We start from the raw sequence: 21148 nt of genomic DNA on the forward strand, positions 1-21148 counted from the left end.
CTCCTTTGTTTCTGCTGGCCAAGGTCCATGGGCTGGTGACAGCAGCCGAGCCCAGCGGTCACTTGGACTGGGGAGGGATGTGAGACTAAGATCCCAACAAACTGGTTTGGGGGGTTTCACGGCAACTAGTCTGGCCAAGCGCGGCTGAGTGAGGCCTGACACCATCCGGTCGGGTAGAAGGCCCTGGCTGTGTTTAATCCAGGTCTCAGCCTGAGCTAAAGGTTTGAGTGTGTCTGTACTGGGCTCATCCCAGGCGCCATTGCAAGGCAGACCCCTGTTTGGGGACAGCCGCACTGTATCCCGATCCCCACACCCTTGGCTCAGCACCTCCCCCCCCAGCTGCGGGCTGCCGAAACTGCTCTGCGTCTCTTCTGACATTGCTAATCTACCCAGTACAGCAGGGCTCCAGCAGAATCAGTCGGCCAAGCCCTGAGTTCCCAAGGGAAGGCAAAGCAGGAGCACACGGCGAGCACAGAAAGGAGCCGTGGAGGGACGGAGCCAGTGCTCCTTGGCTGTAGTGCATCTGGGAAGAGCCCGAAGGGAAGCGATGTCTGTGGGAACGGAGTTCCGGATGGGGAGCCGCAGGGATGCCATGCAGAGGTGCTTGTGTTCTCCCCACCCCTGGAGCGCGCTCTGGCCAGCGTCTGTCAAGCTAGCGGAGGTCACTGGAGAGCAGATTCTAACAGGCTGATCCATCCTGGGATTTGCCTAATGTGGGGACTGGCCACTTCTTTGCGTGTTGGAGACGCATGGCCCACTAGGTGTGACCCACCAGCGAGCGAGGCCATGCCCGCAATGCCAGGGGAGCGGCAGCTCTGCTCACTCCTCATCCGGCTTGGCTGGCAGTGACTCAGCGACAGGCGCGGGACTGACAGTGTTGTTGAGATTAGGAGCAAGGAGCCCTGGCGCCTTTCTGGTTCAACCAGACCGTCAAGAATTTGGGCAACCTTGAATGTCAACACGGGCTATAAGAACAGGAGCTGTCCTGGTGCTGGGACTTAGACCCCCTGGAATCAACCCGTTTGGACGCTGCAAGGACTTCGGAGCCAAGAAGTGAACTGAACAGGTATCAACATCATTCCTTCTGCAGCGAGGGCTCGGTAGAGGTTTGAGCCAGGATCTGGGGAGCCCAGCTGACTCATGCTTTTAGGGTTCATATTGCTGGGTCATAGACAATTCACTCATCTAGCTGTGCAGTGCAGTCAGGACCCAAAGGCTAGACTAGGGGATCATCTTATTGGTTATTGTCTGTCCATAGCTGTGCAGAATTATTGGGTCAAGACGCGCTGTGTGGGCGACCCAGAGCAGGGGGAATCTCGGCACAGAGAGGAAGCGTGGGTAAGCAGCCCTGTGGCTCCCAGGGGCTGCAGCAGGGACTGGAGCCGGGCAGCAGGGACGTGTTCGCTGCTATAATACTAGTTGGCACATTTCAAGCGGCAGCATTAGCCAGCAAGAGGCCAGCAGGTGCATAGGTGAAGCTGACCCTGCTTTACAGCTGGGGTAATGAGGCCCAGTGAGGCCACGTGACTTGCTCAAGTCACCAGCGAGTCTGGTAGAGCCAAGGATAGACGCAGAAAGAACGAATTTCCTTCTGGGGCCAACGGCCCATGTCTGGTGACTGGCAGCCCTCTCTGGGCTCGGAGACCAACGTGATTATCAGCAGGGGCCGGGGAGGGTGAGATCTGGAGATAGACACGTACCGGGGGATGTTCTGGGGCAATATGGATGGATAGTCCCAGAGAGCCTGTGCTCCCCTCCGTCCTTTCTGCAAGGAAACACGGGGCGTCTGGCAGTTGTATCCTGATTTGCTTCCTGCCTGCAAACAAGGTGTGGAAAAGTCCCATGTGTTTTCAGGCTGGTAGGGCATGGCATGAGGCAAAGCCCTCTGACATTGCTGGCAGGCAGGGGCGCTTTCTACTCCTCATGGGAAAGACGCCCTCTCTGGAAGCACTACAAAGCGTTGTGATTACGAGCTACAATTATTATTAAGACCGGGCTGCTGCTTCAGAGGGTTCCTTATGGGGCAGTAATTCTAGAGGGGACGTGATTTTCCAGTTTAGGTTTTTTCCAGTCCTGGCTAGAGTCAATGACTCCACTCTAGCGGGTCTCTTCCTAGCGAGGCAGGACCAGGCGCATGCTGGTGTCCATATGATCAGACGTGTGCAGTGGCTTAGCCACGCCTTGCATGGGGCAGGAGGTGAGCTTTGCCAAGGTTTGAAAAGGCTGCGGGCTGCAGGAATCTTGGCATGACCGGTGCTGCTTTCTGCCAAGAGGGAAGTGGGCACTCGCAATCTAGGGGTCAAATCTTGGGGAACAGCTCCCATTGACGTCAAACCAAGAGCCGAGTCGATGGCAAAACTCGCACTGACATCAGTGGGGCCCGGACATCAGCCTCTGGGGTTTGCATTCCTTCAAACATTTAAAATCCTACTCGAGGTGCCCCCCAAGCAGGATGTCCCCTGCCAGAGTGGGGGACCACACCAGTAGGTACCTAGTCCTGGTATCACCTGCTGTAGTGCTCGCTAGCTGAAGTATTTCTGGTGCTCCTCTTCCCACATACGCAGGCACCATGGCCCAGGTCCTCAGAGGTGCTCAGCACCTAACTCACACTGATTTCCATGGAACTCAGCAGCCTAAATACCTTTGAGGATCCGACCAAAGCCCATTGCATCCCATGGGCCAGCTGCACAGTTATTAGTGGGCATTACGTTGCTCTGAGAGGTGATGACTCCTGATCCCTCTATGTCCAGTGACTTTTCCCATCCCCTCTCGCTCACTTGGTAGGGATCTAGTTTGCTTGATGCAAGCTGGGAAGAGGAATTGCTCTGTGTGTGACACAGTTAGCAGAAGGGAAGCCCCCCCCCCACAGGATTTTCCCCAGTCCCCTCCCTTTCCTTTGGCTTGCACATCGTTTGGCCCAGGGTTCACGGGGCTGGAATTGTTTGGTGTGAATTAACTGACTTTGAGTTTAGCCCTTTGCTCTGTCTATGAGTCGCTTGTCCCTGGCTCCAGATTTGTGTCGATACATTTATCAGGCACAAGTGTTGGCTGAGCAGCTGATGTGACTCCATTGAACCCACAGCTGGTCCCAAGCTGCTCACCTAGGCCACATCTATACAGACACACAGCTTGGCCCTGCCTGGCCCAGGTCAGCTGACTTGGGCTCACGGGACTTGGGCGCCAGGACTAAAAACTGAGCTCTGGGACCCTCCCCTGTCATGGGGTCCCAAAGCCCAGGCACCAGCCCAGGCCTGAACGTCTACACAGCAGGTTTACAGCCCTGAAGCCTGAGCCTGAGTCAGCTGACCTGGACCAGCCGCGGTGGTTTAGCTGCTGTGTAGATGTACCCTTAGGGCCATGTCAGTGGCTATGAGCCAGGCTGGGCAGGGATGGTGTCTCTAGCCTCTGCCAGGAGCTGGGAAGGGGTGACAGGGGATGGATCACTTGCTGATTCCCTGTTCTGGTCATTCCCTCTGGGGCACCTGGCATTGGCCACTGTCGGCAGACAGGATACTGGGCTGGATGGACCCTTGGTCTGACCCAGTCTAGCCGTTCTTATGATCCTTTGAAGTGCTGGGAGACGGACCCGGGGGACAGCGTGATGGAGACTGTGCTCAAAGCACAAGTGTGTTTACAAGCACGGCTGAGGTGTCAGGGTTCCTAAGGAACGGGACAGGGACTAATATGGAGAATATTCTAATGTCTTTTCCACACAGTGGCACAGCCCTGGCCACCCATGGCGCACAGGAGAGTGCAGAACTGGAGGGGTCTAGAGAAGGGTCTGGAGACTCTCCTCTGAAGAGACATTGAACCAACTGGGGTCGCTGCCTTAGAGAGCACACGATACAAGGGGAAGGGTTGTAGAATGATGGAAATGTCGGGCTGGAGGAACCTCCAGAGGTCAGCTCGGCTCTGCCTCATGCTGAGGCAGGATTAGGTGCACCTAGACCACCTCTGAGAGGTGTTTGTCTAACCTGTTCCAAAAAAACCTTCCTGGGGCTTCCACGACCTCTCTGGATAATCTGGTCCAGCGTGTCCCTCTCCTTAGTTCGAAGTTTTTCCTACTATCGAACCTAAACTGCAGCCTACACTGATTCCTTCGTCTCCTGCCCTCGGTGGACATGCCGAAGAATTGATCCCTGTCTCCTTTAAATGTCTATAAAATAACAAATGACATAGAGAAGGGGGAGCGGAGGCAACTGTTCTCCCTCTCCTGTAACACATGAGCAAGGGGACAGCCTATGACATTAAAAGGTAGGAAATTCAGAACCGATAGAGGGAAATGCCTGTCACACAGTGTGAGAGGAGACTGTGGAACTCACTGCCACAGGGAGCCATTGAGGCCAAGAATTTAGCAAGAATCACAAAGGGATTGGACGTTTCATGGATAACAAGAATATCCAGGATTAGCACAGAATGGTGGCAGGGCTATTAAACCTCCTGCTTCAGGGCTTCAGCTGATCTCTGTTAGAGACTAGGATGAGCCCCACCAAAACTATAGGTTCTTTGGAGCGGGGACCGTTGCTTTGTTCTGTGTTTGTCCTGGGTGCCCCAGAAAGGTTTCACGTGGTCTGAACCCCGCGGCATCGCCCCCTCCCCCCCAGGGCTCCCCTCCTGCCCACTCCCACGCGTGGGCACTCAGTGCAGCTCCCCATACTTGAAGCCGGTCTGGAGGCGGTGGCTGAGTGAGACCTGCGGGTGGAGCAGAGTGGACGGGGCTGCTGTAGGTGGGGTGAAGCTGGGCAGGCCCCTGGCAGGGAGCCCTGATGCAGGAGTCAGGCCCCCAGCAGGGTTGAGGAGAAGCAGCCCTGGTGGACCCACCGCCAGCTCCGTCACGCCAAGGGGACAGGAGGGCCCAAACTGAGTGAGTGGCATGACAAGCTGGTGCGTGGAGAGCTCAGCACTGCTCAGGTTTGGGTGGTGGCCCCCGTCTGGGAGGGGCTGCAGGGCCAAAGCTGAGTGGGCAGTGGGGCAGCAAGGGCTGCTTCGCCTCGCACTGCCATGGGGCCAGCTCCTGTGCCAGGCTCCCCCACCAGGGGCCTGCCCGTAACATGCATGTGGGCATCACTGGTTTGTACAGCACCTGGCACACGGGGGTCCCGGTCCAGGCCTGGGCGCCTAGGTGCTATGGTAACACAGATAATACATTCGAATAGGGAGGGGCAGAGTACCCCCCCATCGGCCACCTGCCTCTGCCCCGCTAGAGTGACTGTGCCAGCTGGTCCTGGGTCTGATCCAGCCTGGCCGTTCCCAGGGATTGTGTCATGGGGCTGTTCACGCCTGGAGCGTGAGCACTCATCCTGGGCACATGACGTCAGCTTGGTTTTAGGCAGGAGAGTGATTAATAACTAGCAAACAGTGAGCAGCGAACTCCCAACACCTGCGCGACTCCCCGCCCGGCCTGGGTGGATTCTGTGATCATGCAAAGAGCAGCCGCTTCCCCAGCAGCTTGTGTGAGAAAAAAGCCCCTTTGCAATCAGGGGCAAATCGACCAGCCGGGCCTTTCTCTTGGTTTCCCCTTTGCGTCACTGTGTGGGGAAAGGACGGGCTTTCGCTGGCAGGCCGCAGGAACAGCGTTTTCGCGTCACAGGCGGGGTGAAAAACGGCTCTGTTGCAAGTATCCGTAGCAGTGGGAAGCACAAGAGACAAAGCTTTCCTGCCGAGTCATCAGCGCGGGCCAGCCCCGTTACCTCACCGCGGCTCCTCTCCAGCCAGCCAGCCATACAAATGTGGGGTCGTGTCTTGGGCTTACCCCGGGTGCGCACTTGGAGTGACGGGTCTCCTCAGGCGCTGAGGTACTGGCTAGGGCTGGAGTCCCAGCTCCCAGACTCGCCAAGCAGCTCCGTGGGGAGAGAGGAAAGTGGTTTCCCATGGACGTGGCTCTTGCGGCAAAGGACTGGCCCGAAGTCATGCAGTAGAGCTGAGCTGGGGCCCCAGCCCTGTGCTGCAAGCGCCAGGCCTGGAGCTTTCCCATGGGAGGCTGTGGGATGGGTGCTGGGAGTGCTGGGCTGGGCCGTCACGTGCTGCTAGCCAGATGCCTTTGTCTCCCTGCTGCAGGTGGTGAAGAGGATCCCAGCGCCGGTCCTAGAGGATGTTTTGGACATTTGTCTTAGTTCTGCTGGGCACCGGCTGTCGGGCGGAGGGAACCAATGCCGGCCTGAAAGGCAGAATAACGCAGAAGGGCCTGGAGTACGGTCTGTGGCTCTGCATAGTTATTACCCTGCTTGTTTTTCACTGGAACTGTGGCCTGTGCTCTCAGCCTGGAGACATCCCCAGGGCCCTGCTCTCCCTCTGAGCCGGACACGGGCTGGCCCCTGGCCCCTGGGATCCACGCTCTGGGAGCAGCCTCACCACTCACTGCAGCATGTGCTGTATAACAGAGGGGGACGACCTGGCTCAGCCAGCCTGGGGAACGTTCCCAGAGCGCTCCTTCCCCTGCATGCCTGGGGCAGCGTGGCGGGAGGATGTGAGACTGTCACTGCCTTCCTGTTCCCATGGCCCCCGGCGGCTCCCTGCAGTGCCCTGCCATGGCCCCCGGCTGCTCCCCGCAGTGCCCTGCCACGGCCCCGGCAGCTCCCCGCAGTGCCCTGCCACGGCCCCCGGCGGCTCCCTGCAGTGCCCTGCCACGGCCCCCGGCGGCTCCCTGCAGTGCCCTGCCACGGCCCCCGGCTGCTCTCTGCAGTGCCCTGCCACGGCCCCCGGCTGCTCCCCGCAGTGCCCTGCCACGGCCCCCGGCTGTTCCCCGCAGTGCCCTGCCACGGCCCCCCAGCGGCTCCCCGCAGTGCCCTGCCATGGCCCCCCGGCGGCTCCCCGCAGTGCCCTGCCACGGCCCCCGGCGGCTCCCCGCAGTGCCCTGCCACGGCCCCGGGGGCTCTCCATGGGCCCTGCCGTGACCCCAGCCTGCTCTCTGATTCAAGGTCAGCAGTTCGGCCTGGAGGCGGTGAAGTCACTGCTGAAGAAGGAGTACATCCCGGATCTGAATGGCTCATACAACGTCCCTCTCATCGGGGACGTGGGCTATTCCGTGTCCAGGTAAGAGCGCGGCTCCTTCTCCCTGGTGCTGGGGCCAGGAACACACTCATTGCCCCCCCACACACACACAGTCAGTGGGGTCCCAGGCCCTCTGCACCAGACACCTCGGGCTCGTCACGGGGACTCCTGGTCCCTTGATGAGAGTCGCTCGGGGCTGGGCATGGGCGACGTGAGCTGGTTGGAATGAGAGAATGCCCTGCCCCCATGGCCTGCCACTCCCCTGGGGCCCCCACCCCGCAGGAGACAGGCGGGATCTCGTCGGAGGGGGTGTTCCCTCCCTTCCATGCCACGGGACTGCCGTTCTCAGCTGCGGGGTCGGGGCTGCCTGGCACCACCGTACTGAGGTCGGGTGGCCCAGTGGTGCAGGCACCAGCTGGGTTCAATCCCTGCTCCACCCCGGGCTCCCTGTGTGCCCTCGGGCCACGTGCATTATGTAAGGGGACCGTGGGCCCTCACTGAAACTCTGGGCGGGTTTTTGGGTTGGTCCTCTCCCACTACCAAAAGAAAGGGGGAGGGCCGATGGGAAATCAGGATCCTGAGACTGACAGTCGCCAGGGCTGATGGGCAGAGGCCATTGCTCCAGGTCAGGCTGATTGACAGGGCAGGCAGGCCAATGAGGGAGTCAGGAGGCCAGGGTCCCATGTGAGGTGGAGCTGCCGAGCCAGAGGGGCAGAGCTAAGGGGAGAGCAGGAGCCTGGCTGGGCTGGGAGCAGGGCCAGAGGAGCAGCCCCGGGATCTGAGCTGGAGGCAGGGTGTGAATGGGGCTGGGGCTGGGGGGAGTGAGCGGCTGGGGAGTCCAGTGCAGGGAGGCCCCAGGCATGAGACCTTGCAGGCCGGTCTGGGAGGGGCTCGTGACCCTGACAGGGGTGAGGCTGGGGGGATGGGCCCTGCCCCCTAGCGCCTGCAGGTGTGTGGGCACCGCCAGAGCAGGGTGCGAGCCCCGGTGTCATGGCAGCGCAGCCAGGGCCTGGGCAGGGGTGTGGGCCCTGTGAGGAGCAAACTGGGAAGGTCCCTGCACCCCTGAGACGGCCGGGTGTGGTGCCCCAGGCCCACGGAGACCCATTTTTTTAAATTGGTTGCTGTTTAAAAAATTGTATTTGCTTGAACTCAGTGCGGTGAGCAGTGGGGCAGGGAAGTGTTTGGTGCAGAGACAGCGCCCCGGAGTGGGGACACCCTAGCCCCGTCCTACGTGACCGCGATAAGACTGGGGGCCCAGCCCCCCAGGAATCCTGGCCCCAGCCGTGTCGGAGTTACAAGGACTCTGCCATGCGGCAGAGAGGAAGGGGAGCCCTAGAGGTCAGGCAGGCCCATGTGTAAAGGGAGTGGGAGCGAGGACTCAGACCCTTTCGCTAGCCCATTTCACCAGGATAGTGTATAAACCAGGAAAGTTCCCCACAGTAGTGGGACCATTCCCCCGCTCACAGTTAGATGGTGAGGTGCCCAGATGCTGCGGTGATGGGTGTTTTAGCTGCTAGACTGTCCCTGCCGGCCATCTCTGTAACAGTCTTACCTCCAGCTCAGTGACTCTGGCCGCAGGACGGTGCTGGGGCTCTGAGCCGTGAGCTGCTTCACAGAACCTGTAACCTTTGCCTCCAAGGTCAGTCACATGTTCTGCCCTCTGGGTAGTGCCCACTGGCACTCAACTGCTCTGACTCCAAACTGCACCCGGGTGGCCAGGGCAGGAGCTCGATGCACCGAGTTGTTTTAGGTGCATTAGAAATTAGGCGCCTGAGTGTTTTTCTTGAACTTCCTCCGCTAACAAATCCTCTCAACGCCTCCCATTCCCTCGCCGATCCCCCGCGTTCCCTCTGTGAGTGTCTCTCACCTCCTCTTAGCCACACGCTCATCACCCCTGCATAGGTGATACCAACTGAACCCGCTTCCTTGTCTCACACCCCACCCAGAGAGCTCTGCCCTGACTCGCTCTAACACACACACACACCCATAGATCTGACCTGCTTTCTCTCTCTCTCCCACTCTCCCAGGATGCAGCAGCTGCAATAAATGTCCCTTTCCCCACGGTGCTAAAACCAGTGCTGCTCTCCGAATGTTCGCAATGGAGGAGAATGGGGGGACATTTAGATAAGCTCAGGGCCTGATTTTCCAGGATTCAGCACCCAACGTGCTGAGTTCTCCTGAAAATTATGGCCAAACACCCCCCTACCCCCCGCATATGCACACCTACCTGCATGCGCACACACACATTGTATGTAGATGTGTGTATGCACACACACACACACGCAGACACACACAGAGCCCCCCCCAACACACACGCACACTCGCAGGTGTTGTCAGTTTCTCTAGAACCCAGCAGCCAGAGAGGCTGTGCAGAGAGCAGCCCCAGGAGTCCATCCCCCAGCCACACACACTGTGGAACGTGGCACGGAGGTTCCTGGAAGTTCCCGAGGTCCCTGTGATAAGCTGTTCCTGGGGCATTTGGGGGAGCGTTTGGCCTTAGGGCAGTCGGGCTGATGGGTGTCTTTCTGCTGCTTCGCAGGATCCAGATTCAAGAGCTGCAGCTGAATGAGTCTGTCGTAAGCTTCTCCGAGGGGACAGGCGTGAGGCTCGTGGTCAGCGGTGCCCGCATCCAGCTCCACGGTGTCTGGCGAGTGAAAGTCCTGTTCATGTAAGGGCTACTCTGCTGCTGGTGCTGTGATGTGAGGCCATTGGGAGCCCTCCATAGCCCCAGGGACAACGGGGACCCCACCCCCACACTCGCCTCAGCTCCCCAAACTCCCACCCAGGGCCAGAGCCAGCCCAGATGCCATGTGCTACTCTCCACCATAACCAGAGCTGGGTCAGGGTCACCTCCACTGGGCGGGGGCTCTGGGGCGTGCACCTGCAGATGTGACTTGCCCAGCGGGAAGGGCAGGGGGGCTGGCGCTGGTACTAGAGATGCTGACTCAGGGTCTGGCCAGGAGCCAGTTTTGCTCCGGGGAGCAGTCGGACGGGGCCCTGCTTTGTGGCTGCTGTCTCCAGTGCCGCCCTGCGGTGCAACCCCAAGAGGGTAATGTTGAGCCCCCTTCCTGCTTGTGCTGAGAGCTCTGATCCCCTGCCCGGAGGGCAGAGCTCCTGCAACAGTTACCAGCTCCTTAGCCCCCCCACAGGCCCGGCATTGGTTGGGGGCCCCACGCCCTGCAGGGCCCTCATTTCCTCACTCGGTCATAGGTCTAAAAAGATGCGAGTCCCTTTGCTAAAGGGACCAAGGGAAGGGAGCACCAAATGCCTTCTCCTTTGCGGACATATTGCTCCCCGGGGCCATCGGTGACCCAGCCTGAGGGGTGTTCCTGCAAGCTGAACCTTGGTGCAGGAGCACAGCTGGAAGGGAGGGAAAGGAGAAAGAGGGAACCTCCCCTGCCATGCCCTGGCTCCCCTCCATGGCCGCACAGGTACAGGGAGGAGGGAGGGAGGGGCAGATTGGGGGGCACGGCTCTGGGGCGATGGGACAGAAGGCAGGGAAAGGAGGTGACGACTCCGTGCTGGGGTAGTGGCACATTCTGGGCAAGGGGTGCTGAGTGCAGCTCCAGGGGGGCAACTGCCCTCACAGAAACCACGGCACAGCTGGCAGCCTTGTGGGCAGCTGAGCAGAGAGGCCAAGGCCTGGAGGGGTCATGGGGGCACTGCTCCCCCAACCCCTGCAGGAAGTCCCTGCAGCGCAGGGCAGTGGGGGAAGCTCTGTCCCTCTGCAGGTCCAGCTCTGACTCTGCTCTCCAGTGCCGTCTCCCTCCCTGGGGCTTTCACCTCTGCCTCTGGGCCCGTAGCTAGGGCAGCCCGAGCTCCGCTAGCCGCCAGGTGCTAAACTGCCCTGTGCTTTCCTCCCTTCCCAGACCCGACAGCGGCTCCTTTGACCTGAGCGTGAGTGACCTGTCCCTCTCCACCGAGCTGGGGGTGAGCAGGGATGACAGTGGCCGTCCCCAGGTGTGGAGCAACAACTGCCGCTCCAGCATCGGGAGGCTGGATGTGAAGTTCCATGATGGAGCCAGGTGAGTTCTGGCTTCCTGAGGCCCTGCTACATCGCTTATCCCCGAGCTGGGCTCAGCTAGGCTGCGTATACTGCCAGCCCCCTTACAGGGGGGCACGCTCGGGGGGGGGGGGCTGTGCTCTGCTCATCACACCCTCTGTATCCCACAGAGCCCGGGCCTGCTCACTGTCTGCCCCGGTGTGGAAAGCACCATGCTGAGGCTTGGACTGCAGGGCTGGCTGGGAGATGGGGGCAGGTTCCGAGCAGTCTTTTCGGAGGGGGAGTTGGGACCAGGTCATGTCCATGGTTTTAGTCCTCTAGGTCGGGGTGTCAGAGTCACGCTGCAGTGCGGGGCCAACCTACATTTTTACTTATGGTCTGTGGCCAGGCTGATGACATATGGGGCAAGTCCCTCCGTCCCCACAGATCTCCCATTGGCCTATAGCAGAGTTGCACAAAGAGGGAGGTTACAATACGGCCCTTGTGCACTAACTGAGACAGAAACGGGCCCAGTCACTCTTGTCTGCAGCCTCAGCCCTTGGGAAAAGCGCTGCAGGTCTCTGCAGGGCCGGTGTGCAGCCTGCCTGTTTGCTTGGCTGCTGCCACATGCAGTTACCCAGTCTGAAATGGTGCAAACCAGGCAGACAGTGACACACCTAGATCAGTGAAAATCGGGGTCGTGGTGAGCCAGCGCCATAGGCGTAAATGTCAGTATCCCCTGGAGATGAATGGGGGCAGGTCACATCCCCTAGAGCTGTGGTTTCAGGCTGTCTGCAGACTCAGGAAGATGCCACTGCAAGCGCTTGCCTTTGATAGTGAATGGAGGGCAGTGGAGCTTCGTCCCAAGGCTTTGAAGAGGTTGACTGTTCAGAGTGGGATTTGCCAATGCTCTAAGTGCTGCCCTACACAGCCCTGGGAGCGTTACAGAGCTGGGCCGGTGCTGAGTGCTTCGGGAGCCCCCGCCCATAGCTCTGCACTAAGCACTGACTCTTCTCCTTCTCTCTCCCCACAGCTGGCTTTACAATCTGTTCACGGGGGCTCTCCAGGCACCCCTGCGGTATGAAGTCAATAGGCAGGTGAGTGTTCACCCTGCTGAGAGCAGCTCCCCGGCCCTGTCTGCCAGGACTTGGGAGGTAGCAGGAGGATGAGATCAGCAAATGCTGAACAAGTGTCTTCCTTCCCGGCCTCTCCCGCCAAGCACTAAACTCATTCGCTCATTGCTGCTAGGGGAGCTGCTGAGTGCAAGGTCCTTGTGGAGTGAGCCCTCCAAGCACAGGTTATCAGCAGGGCTTGCTCCTACACCTTCAGCACAGCGGCACAGACCTTTCTCGCTTGAGCTGAAGGAGTAACTCCCCTTGCTGGCAGCACGATAGGCTGGTTTCCACTATTGGATCAGGCCACTAGAGGGAGATGTTGGCCAGCATGTTACACTTAGCCTTATTGCACCAGTGCAGGTCACTTCAGGCCTCCTGCTTAACGTACCTGGCACATGGGGCGAAATATCGTCCCACTACCATCCCTGCCCCTGTGTGTCATGCTGGACACCCCTTTGTCCTGAGGCAGTGGAGAGCAGCTCTTGGGTGGGGATTGTATCAGTGTTTCTATTTGAAACCCAGCTGAGAAACCCAGGGCCATTCTGTCCAGAGGAGCGTTCTAAACCTGAGGAAGTGACAAGGAAAGGAAGGAAGGAAATTAAACAGGAGGTGATTATAACGTATCCACACACCCTCCCCATTCACCTTATGGCTGATCCTGCTTTTCTGTCAAAACAGCTCCTCCATGGCCCCATGAGAGCCCCCTGGCCTGTTCTTTCCTCTGGGAAAGGGTTTCTGAATCTGTAACATTCTCTTTTTCCATCCAGCTCTGTCCTGAGCTCGGGAAAGGGATCAGTGATCTGGAGCGAGTCCTGAAGACCATGCAAGGTAGGAACTGGGAGCCATGGAGACCTGTGGCAACATGGGGGGCAGATGGGATGAGTCGTCCGAAAGCCTGAGAATTGGGGCAAATATCAGAGAATTCTTAGGTGGGGATTCAGGGTATGAGGCAGCAGGACAGGAACTGGCAGCTCAGGCTGAATCTGGGCCGAAACCTTAGACTGAATCCAGGATGCGAATTCAACTCAGCTGGTGATTAAGAAGAAATGAAAAAAGACAGGCTGATCCCCCAGCTTTTTCCAGGGGCCATCGGGGTTGACTCAGACGAGCTGTCTGGGCGTTATTGACCTGGGAGGGGATATGAGGACTCACCACTTTGGATTGTGCTACAGTGTTCCTCTGTCTCTGGCTTCTCTGCAGTCTCAGCCCAGATCGACCCCTTTGCTGCAATTGACTACTCCTTGGTGAACAAGCCGGTGATTGCCAGGGAGCATGGAGACATGGACCTGAAGGTAAAGCAGCCGGGCTGGGCACCAGGCACCCATCGGGGAGGAGGCAGACTTCCCAGAACATTGTGGACGTCTTCTGGCCCAGATCTGCTGGGAGCAGGACACCTGTCAAGCAGGAAAGCGACTGCCTGGGCTGAGAGCAGCCACGACGTTTGTAAAGGGAAAATCTGCTCTTCAGGGGCAAAGTGGGAAAATCTAAATCTCTGGCTCTTCATGTGCTGCCTACGCAGAGTGCAGTCCCGCTGGCTGGGCACTGCACCTCTCTCTAGGCGTGTGGGGAGCAGAGCTGCCAGTGTGACTTGCCCCTCCCTGGACCCACACCTACCCCTGAGCCCAGTTGGGTTCGGTCACTCCCCATTAGGGCTGATGGCCTGTCTTTGGCATGATGGAGCCTGCAGCTTCCTGCTTTTCTCAGCCCCCCTGTGACACCTCAGGCCAGAGGGACCTTAGATCATCTGCTCTCCCCTCCCATCTAGCCAGGCCAGAGAGTGCCCCCGTCCCCTTGCATTGAGCCTTGGGCTAAAGCAGATCTGCAGACCGCCCTGGACATGTGGCTGAGTCCCAAATCCACGTTACTGCCCAGCAGTTGCTGTGATTGTCTCCTGCGCGGCCCACCCAGGCCTGACCCAGCAGTCGCCCCATCCCCGGGGAGTGGCGCGTAACATGTCCTATCTCCGTCCCTCCAGGGTGAGTTCTACGGCGTGGCCGAGCACAGGGAGAGCCCCTTCTCCCCTGCCCCCTTCCTGCTGCCCGACGAGGGTGACCACATGCTGCTCCTCGGCCTCTCCGAGTTCTCGGCCAACTCGGCTGCGTTCGTCTACTTCACGGCGGGGGCCTTGCGGAAAAACTTCAGGGATGACATGGTACGGCGCCGGGGCAGCCAGCGATGTGGGACGAGGAGGGGCCTCTCCGATCTCTGGGCGGGAGCAGCGGGGAGGCCCCTCCTCCCCCTGATTGGGCTAAGCAGCTCCCAGTACATCTCCCCCTTCCTCCATGACTGGGTGGTGAACGCTCCCCCTGCTCTTTCAGCCCCAGAATAGGGTGATACTCAGGAGCCCATGGGCCCTGTCCAGCTCCCCCAGGAGACCCGACCTTTCCTGAGAGCTGCATCCAGTCGCTGCAGGAGATTTTCCCACGTGATTTCAGTGCTGGCTGGAGGGGAGACTGTTTATCTAGGGAGCGGGTGCAGCATCAAAGCCAGCATGCCCCAGCTGTGCCCAGCGTTGCCACCCATCCAGCTTTTCCCAGGATCGTCCCTCGTTTGAGGTCGCTGACCTGGGAGAGCTGTACGGGTGCTCAGTGCAGGCTGCCAGCTGGCAGGTTTCTGGGCTCAGGATCATCCCAGATGTCCTGGGTTTTTGCATCTCAGAGGTGGCAGCCCGAGGGCAGAGCAGCTCCAGGCAGAAGGCCGCCCCGCCCATTGGCAGCCTCCCCCGCCTGTCCCAGGTGGCAGTTGCTCAGGCACTGGCACATGCTCCCCCAGCAACCCGGTGTCTCGTGTGTTTGTGTTGCAGATCCCGAAGCGCTCCCCCGTCCGGCTGAACACCGGGAGCGTGGGGCTCTTCTTCCCAGAGGTGAGGCAGCTGGGGCAGCCCGTGTGCCCTCACCACTGTGCCTGGCACAGGGACAAACGCATCCCCACTGGCTGAATGTGGGTTAAACCCCGGCCCTGTGGAGGGCTGGGCTCCCAGGCTGGCTCACTCATAAGGGACGGGCTGTGCTTATCCTGACGGCTCCTCAGCCCTCTGGGAGTTCAGAGCCCCGCACACGAAGGGAGAGGGGAAGGGGGTCACGTGCCCATGGACGAGGGTCGGGGCCATGCAGTCCCGGGGGTGCGGGTTAGGGCTCAGGGTCGTGTCCCCCTGTGTACGTCTGGGGGCGGGGCGAGGTTGCGCTGCCTGGTATCCCATGCCCCGGAAGGCGGACGTCTCTCTGGCTCGGGGCTGGGCACTGGCTGTTTCTGTCCATCTCACGGGCCGCTCTCTTGCTCTCGCTGTCTCAGCTGAGGCAGCTCTACCCCGACATGGCCATGGAGCTGCACCTGTCTGCCCGCAAGCAGCCGCTGCTGACCTGCCGCCCGGACAGCCTGGCCCTGGCCCTGTTCGGCACAGCCGAGGCCTTCGTCGTCCTGCCAAACGGCACCCTGGCCTCAGCCTTCCTGCTGGACCTGGTAAGTGCTGGGCAGAGCCTCTCTCCCAGGGGCCCAGGCGTACTGGTGCAGGGCTGGTGGCCCCAGCTCTCCGGCTTGAGGGACCTGGAGTGTTGGGGGAGGGGTGGGGCCCTGTGCTCTGGAGCTGGGATTCGGGGCTGTGGGGGGCGGGGGGAATATTGTGGAGCCTCCAGGGCCATGTTTTAGCAGCTCTTGCTGATAACAAGAATCCAAGTAACGTCTCGCTTTGTTGGCAGGATGCCAGCCTGGCGGGGCAGCTGCATCTCGACTCAGCCAAGGTCGGGGGCTCCGTGGCTCTGACTGAGTGAGTCTGGGGCTTGTCTGGAGCCTCCCCTCCCGTTCCCCAACCCCTGGGGTTATGGCCCAGCCAGGGGCCCACGCCCACGAGAGGTTCTATCCCCGGGAGTTTATAGCCCAGCCCTGCCCCCTCTCTGGGATTTACATCCCAGCCTGACACCCCTAACTCCAGGGGCTTATGTCTCAGCCCTGGGGGTCCCATCCCAGCTGGGAGCCCCAATTCCCCCCCGCTCCTCCCAGGACCGATAGCCACCCGGCGAGAAACCGAACTCAGAGCCCTCCCGGCCGCGCTGCGTCTCCTGAGCTCAGCCGCCCCCTCGGCCCAGCCGGGCTGAGCTGCGACCCCGCTCAGCCCTGACCTTTGTCTCTGTGTCTCCAACAGCTTCAGCCTGTCCGTGGTGCGGTCCCACGTCGGCTCAGTCCAGGTGAGCCGGGCCAGCAGCAGGGGCTGGGCGGGCGGAAGGGTAGGACGAGGGGGTTTCCAGGGGCACATTGTGCGCAGCCCTTCCTCAGGCAAAGCTGCCACTGAACCACAAGGGGAGATTGGCCTGAGGATCACCCCGCGCCAGCCACGGCCCCGCCGGCCCCATGGAGCCAGGCTCTGCCCCGCGCCGTGCACGGCCCAGCCGGCCCCATGGAGCCAGGCTCTGCCCCGCGCCAGCCACGGCCCCGCCGGCCCCGGGGAGCCAGGCTCTGCCCCGCGCCGTGCACGGCCCCGCCGGCCCCGGGGAGCCAGGCTCTGCCCCGCGCCAGCCACGGCCCCGCCGGCCCCATGGAGCCAGGCTCTGCCCCACGCCAGCCACAGCCCCGCCGGCCCCATGGAGCCAGGCTCTGCCCCCGCTGGCCCGGGAGCCAGGCTCTGCCCGCGCCATGCACGGCCCCACCAGCAGCATGGAGCCAGGCTCTGCCCGCGCCGTGCAGGCCCCGCCCGGCCATGGAGCCAGGCTCTGCCCGCCGGGAGCCAGGCTCTGCCCCGCGCCCTGCACGGCCCCGCCGGCCCCATGGAGCCAGGCTCTGCCCCGCGCCGTGCACGGCCCCACCAGCAGCAGGGAGCCAGGCTCTGCCCCGCGCCAGCCACGGCCCCGCCGGCCCCATGGAGCCAGGCTCTGCCCTGTGCCATGCACGGCCCCACTAGCCCTGTGCAGCCAGGCTCTGCCCTGTGCCGTGCACGGCCCCACCAGCAGCAGGGAGCCAGGCTCTGCCCTGTGCCGTGCACGGCCCCATTAGCCCTGTGCAGCCAGGCTCTGCCCTGTGCCGTGCACGGCCCCACCAGCAGCAGGGAGCCAGGCTCTGCCCTGCGCCAGCCCCGGGAGCCAGGCTCGGCCCCGCGCCCTGCACGGCCCCCCCAGCAGCAGGGAGCCAGGCTCTGCCCCGCGCCGTGCATGGCCCCGCCGGCCCCATGGAGCCAGGCTCTGCTCTGCGCCGTGCACGGCCCTGACGGCCCCGGGGAGCCAGGCTCTGCCCCGCGCCAGCCACGGCCCCACCAGCAGCAGGGAGCCAGGCTCTGCCCTGCGCTGTGCACGGCCCCATTAGCCCTGTGCAGCCAGGCTCTGCCCCGCGCCAGCCACGGCCCCGCCGGCCCCGGGGAGCCAGGCTCTGCCCCGCGCCGTGCACGGCCCCGCCGGCCCCATGGAGCCAGGCTCTGCCCCGCGCCGTGCACGGCCCCACCAGCAGCAGGGAGCCAGGCTCTGCCCCGCGCCGTGTCAGCTCTCACCAGCCGGCTTGTGTTCTGCAGGTGAAGACTCTGGAGACCCTGCTGAAGCTTGCGCTGCGGATGGTTGCCTTGCCAATGGCGAACAGTGAGTTCTGCCGCATTTCCCCACCCCGTGTCCCTGCTTTCGGGGTAGCAGTGCCCCTCCCAGCTGCCCTGGGGCTCTGGGGCCTCCCCCTAACCAGGGCTCCTTTTGTCTCCCCAGAGAAGCTGAAGAAAGGATTCCCCCTACCCAGCATCTATAACCTCAGCCTGGTGAATCCCCGTGTCAAAATCAACCAGGTAGGGCTCAGCCATGGCCTTGGCTCCACGTCCTACCCAGTGCCTGCACTGGGAACCCCCAAGCCTGTGGCCAGGGTACCTTTTCAGACTGGGTGGGGGCATCTTTGACTGTAATTCCAGGTGTTGCCTGAAAACTCTCGTATTTTTTGGCAGACAACTTAGCAATTATCTGACGGAGCCCTGTTTCTGATTCCTGTTGTCACGGATTCACAGGTCGTGCCCACTCATGGCCCCGTGCGGTCCGTGGGGGGTGCCCCTTCAGTACGACAGCCCTTCTCGGGGGCCACTCTCTCTTGGGGTCAGGCCCCTCCGCCTCCTGGAGCCGCACCTCTCTGAGCCTCAGCACGTCTGCCTCTGCCGTGGCCCCCCTCAGGGAGTCCATGCGCTCTGGACCCCCCCAGGCCTCCACCCCCGAAGGGGATGATGCCCCCTGTTCTCTAGACTGGAGCGACTCTCAGCCCAGGAAACTCCCCGGCCTCAGGCCTGGCCTCCCTCAGCCCCGCACATCACAGGTGGGCCCTGCCTGCTTCCCCTCTCCAGCCCAGCACGCCCCCTGCTTCCTAGCTGGGCATCTGATACCCCCGGCCCCAAGCCCCCCCTCTGTCCATTGTCTTCTCTCCAGGTAAACAGGGTCATAAACAGGAAGGCCTGGGTCTCATCTCCTCTCAGCTCTCCTCTGGCCCCTCTGGCTGGAACCGCCTCTCTTCGCAGCCCATTGTCCTCCCACTGGCCAGAACCGGCTGCGACTCCTGAGCTGGGTCTCCGGGTCACCAGGGCACCAGTCGCTGAGGTGTCCCTCCTCCAGGCCATCGGACGGGGTCCCGAGTTCCCTCTCCAGTCCTGTGTACCAACAAACTCCCTCTCCCCTCCCTTCGTTAAACCAGTAACACCCGGGGACACTGAGTCCCACTCCCGCTGCATGCAACCCCCTGGGAAACACAGAAAACCCCCAAGAAACCCCCCCACTTCGTCACACCTATATAAAAGAAATAAAAATAAATAAATATTAGCCCCACTCACCTCTAATGCCAACATGTTCTGACATCTTGTGGCGAGTCACTTAAGGGGCACTGGTTAGGTTTAAAATTTTAATGTATATTCTTACTCTGTTACTAATTCTGCAGGGCGAGGGACCCTGTCAGGACTCCTGGGTTCTACCTCAGCTCCGGGAGGGGTGTGGGGTCTAGTCAGTTACAGCACAGGGAAGATACAGCTGGGGTCTATATAATAACATCAGAATGGCCAGACTGGGTCAGACCAAAGGTCCATCTAGCCCAGTATCTTCTCTTCCATCAGTGGCCAGTGCCAGGTGCCCCAGAGGGAATGAACAGAACAGGGAATCATCAAGTGATCCATCCCCTGTCGCTCATTCCCAGCTTCTGGCAAACAGAGGCTAGGGACACCATCCCTGCCCAGCCTGGCTAATAGCCATTGATGGAGCGATCCTCCATTAACTTATCTAGTACTTTTTTGAACCTGTTATAGTCTTGGCCTTCACAACATCCTCTGGCAAAGAATTCCACCAGTTGACGGTGAAGAAATACTTTTGTTTGTTTTAAATCTGCAGCCTAGTAATGTCATTTGGTGACCCCTAGGTCTTGTGTTATGAGGAGTAAATAACACTTCCTTATTCAATTTCTCCACACCAGTCATGATTTTATAGAGCTCTATCATATCCCCCCTTAGTCGTCTCTTTTCCAAGCTGAAAAGTCCCAGGTTTATTAATCTCTCCTCAGACGGAAGCTGTTCCATACCCCTAACTGTTTCTGTTGCTCTTCTCTGAACCTTTTCCAAATCCAAGATATCTTTTTTGAGATGGGGCGACCACATCTGCACGCAGTGTTCAAGATGTGGGTGTCCCTCTCCATTCTCACCATTTATTCCTACCTTTTGTTTCCTATGTTTTATCCTGAGTGCCTGGCAATGCTTTCAGGATCATCTAATGAGCCTTAATTTAAAGTAATGACAAGTCTTTTGTTATCTTAATCAATCTGCCTCTGTCTATAAACAAGCTCCCTGCTGCAAAGGCAGAAGCTGGGAGCAGCACCGAACTCCTCACATGGCCGTTAGGAGCCAGCTGGGGCTGGAATGTGTGCTGAGAGCAGACCTCAGGGACAGACCTTGCAGGGGGGGTGGTAGAGCCCCTCTGCCCCCCCCTAAATGGTGCCCCTGGACTTGGGTCCTGCAGGGAGCTCGTTCACACCTACCCCATCAGCGACTCCTGCTGTGGGACTCTGCGCCCCATCTGGCCACACTCCTACGCCAGCCATGAAACAGCCCCCCCCCAGCTGTTGTCATTAAACACGGCCGGACTCGCATCCTGCTGTTTTGTCTCCACAGGGATTTGTGTTGGTAGCCACAGATGTGCAGTACAAGGCTTGAGCTGCCATGGCTGGGTAGCCCCCCTCGGAGAGAGCTGCTGCCCCACAGGAGAACGCACACAGCCCCTGGCTCCCCTCGCCCCCTGCATCCTGCTGCTGCCTACCCTGGAGCCGGCCTGGAGACCAGGACCAGAGGGGGGATTTTGTGTTACTTTAAGTAAAACTGAATGTTTTATGCACTCAATCATGTCATGTTAAAGCCTCCTCTCTGCCCCTCCCCCTCCTGCAGTCCCCGCTTCGCTCCAGCTCTGCCCGTCCCCCTAGCCCTACCCCCGCATCTCTGAGCCCCTTGCTGTCTGGAGGGGAGGGGGAGAGACCGCTTTAAGCCCCCTTTGCACCTCCCTGTTCTAGGGTTGGCCCCTACAGGGGCAGCCCCCGGGCTGCTCTAACTCCCGCTGGGCTGGCTACGGCCGCCAGGGCCTAGTGTCGTGCCTCTCTGTCCGTCCCCCTTCTCCCCAGCCCCGCCCGCATCAGGGCCTGCGCGGGACGGGAGCTCAGCCACTGAGCCGGGGGCTGGGGCGGGGGGAGGAACACGAGGCCCCCTGCTGTACCTCAGCAGCAGGATTTCTGGGGCGTGCGTCCGGGGGCCCCTGGAGTCAAGGGTACAATGGGTACGGCTAGCAGGGAGCGTGGCACGGCTCCCCCCAGCATAGCACCATCAGGCAGGGCCCAGGCCCCCTCTCTCGCACCCTGGGGCGACGGCAGGGCTGCGGGAAGATGGGACCCCAAAGGGAGCATTGGCCTGCAGCTGTGCTCAGCGCTGGGGCCCAAGCCTCACACGGGGTCACAGGTCACCAGCCTGCAACGGCCCCGGCACCATCTCTGCCTGCGTCAGGCTCAGGAGCCAGCAGCTGCAGCCCCCCTCTCCCCCGCCCCTGCCTGAGCCTGGCTGCGTCAGGGACTCTTACGGCGCCTCCGGCTCGGGGGGCGT

General features: G+C 60.7%; 1 protein-coding gene across 1 annotated transcript; it reads left to right on the top strand.

Annotated features, from left to right (window-relative positions):
- The first annotated feature begins 5643 nt into the window (after positions 1-5643).
- On the top strand, positions 5644-20401 carry LOC120380634 (bactericidal permeability-increasing protein-like). Its single transcript, XM_039498542.1, has 16 exons — positions 5644-5795; positions 6058-6194; positions 6918-7032; positions 9530-9658; positions 10860-11015; positions 12006-12069; positions 12855-12915; positions 13288-13379; positions 14063-14239; positions 14891-14950; positions 15379-15546; positions 15783-15850; positions 16226-16268; positions 17579-17642; positions 17760-17836; positions 20177-20401. Exons 2-16 carry the CDS (start codon positions 6092-6094, stop codon positions 20216-20218), a joined length of 1419 nt encoding a protein of 472 aa, XP_039354476.1. The 5' UTR covers positions 5644-5795; positions 6058-6091; the 3' UTR covers positions 20219-20401.
- The last annotated feature ends 747 nt before the right edge of the window (positions 20402-21148 follow it).

The sequence above is a fragment of the Mauremys reevesii genome, linkage group 13 (assembly GCF_016161935.1).
Source record: "Mauremys reevesii isolate NIE-2019 linkage group 13, ASM1616193v1, whole genome shotgun sequence".
Lineage (NCBI taxonomy): Eukaryota > Metazoa > Chordata > Testudines > Geoemydidae > Mauremys > Mauremys reevesii.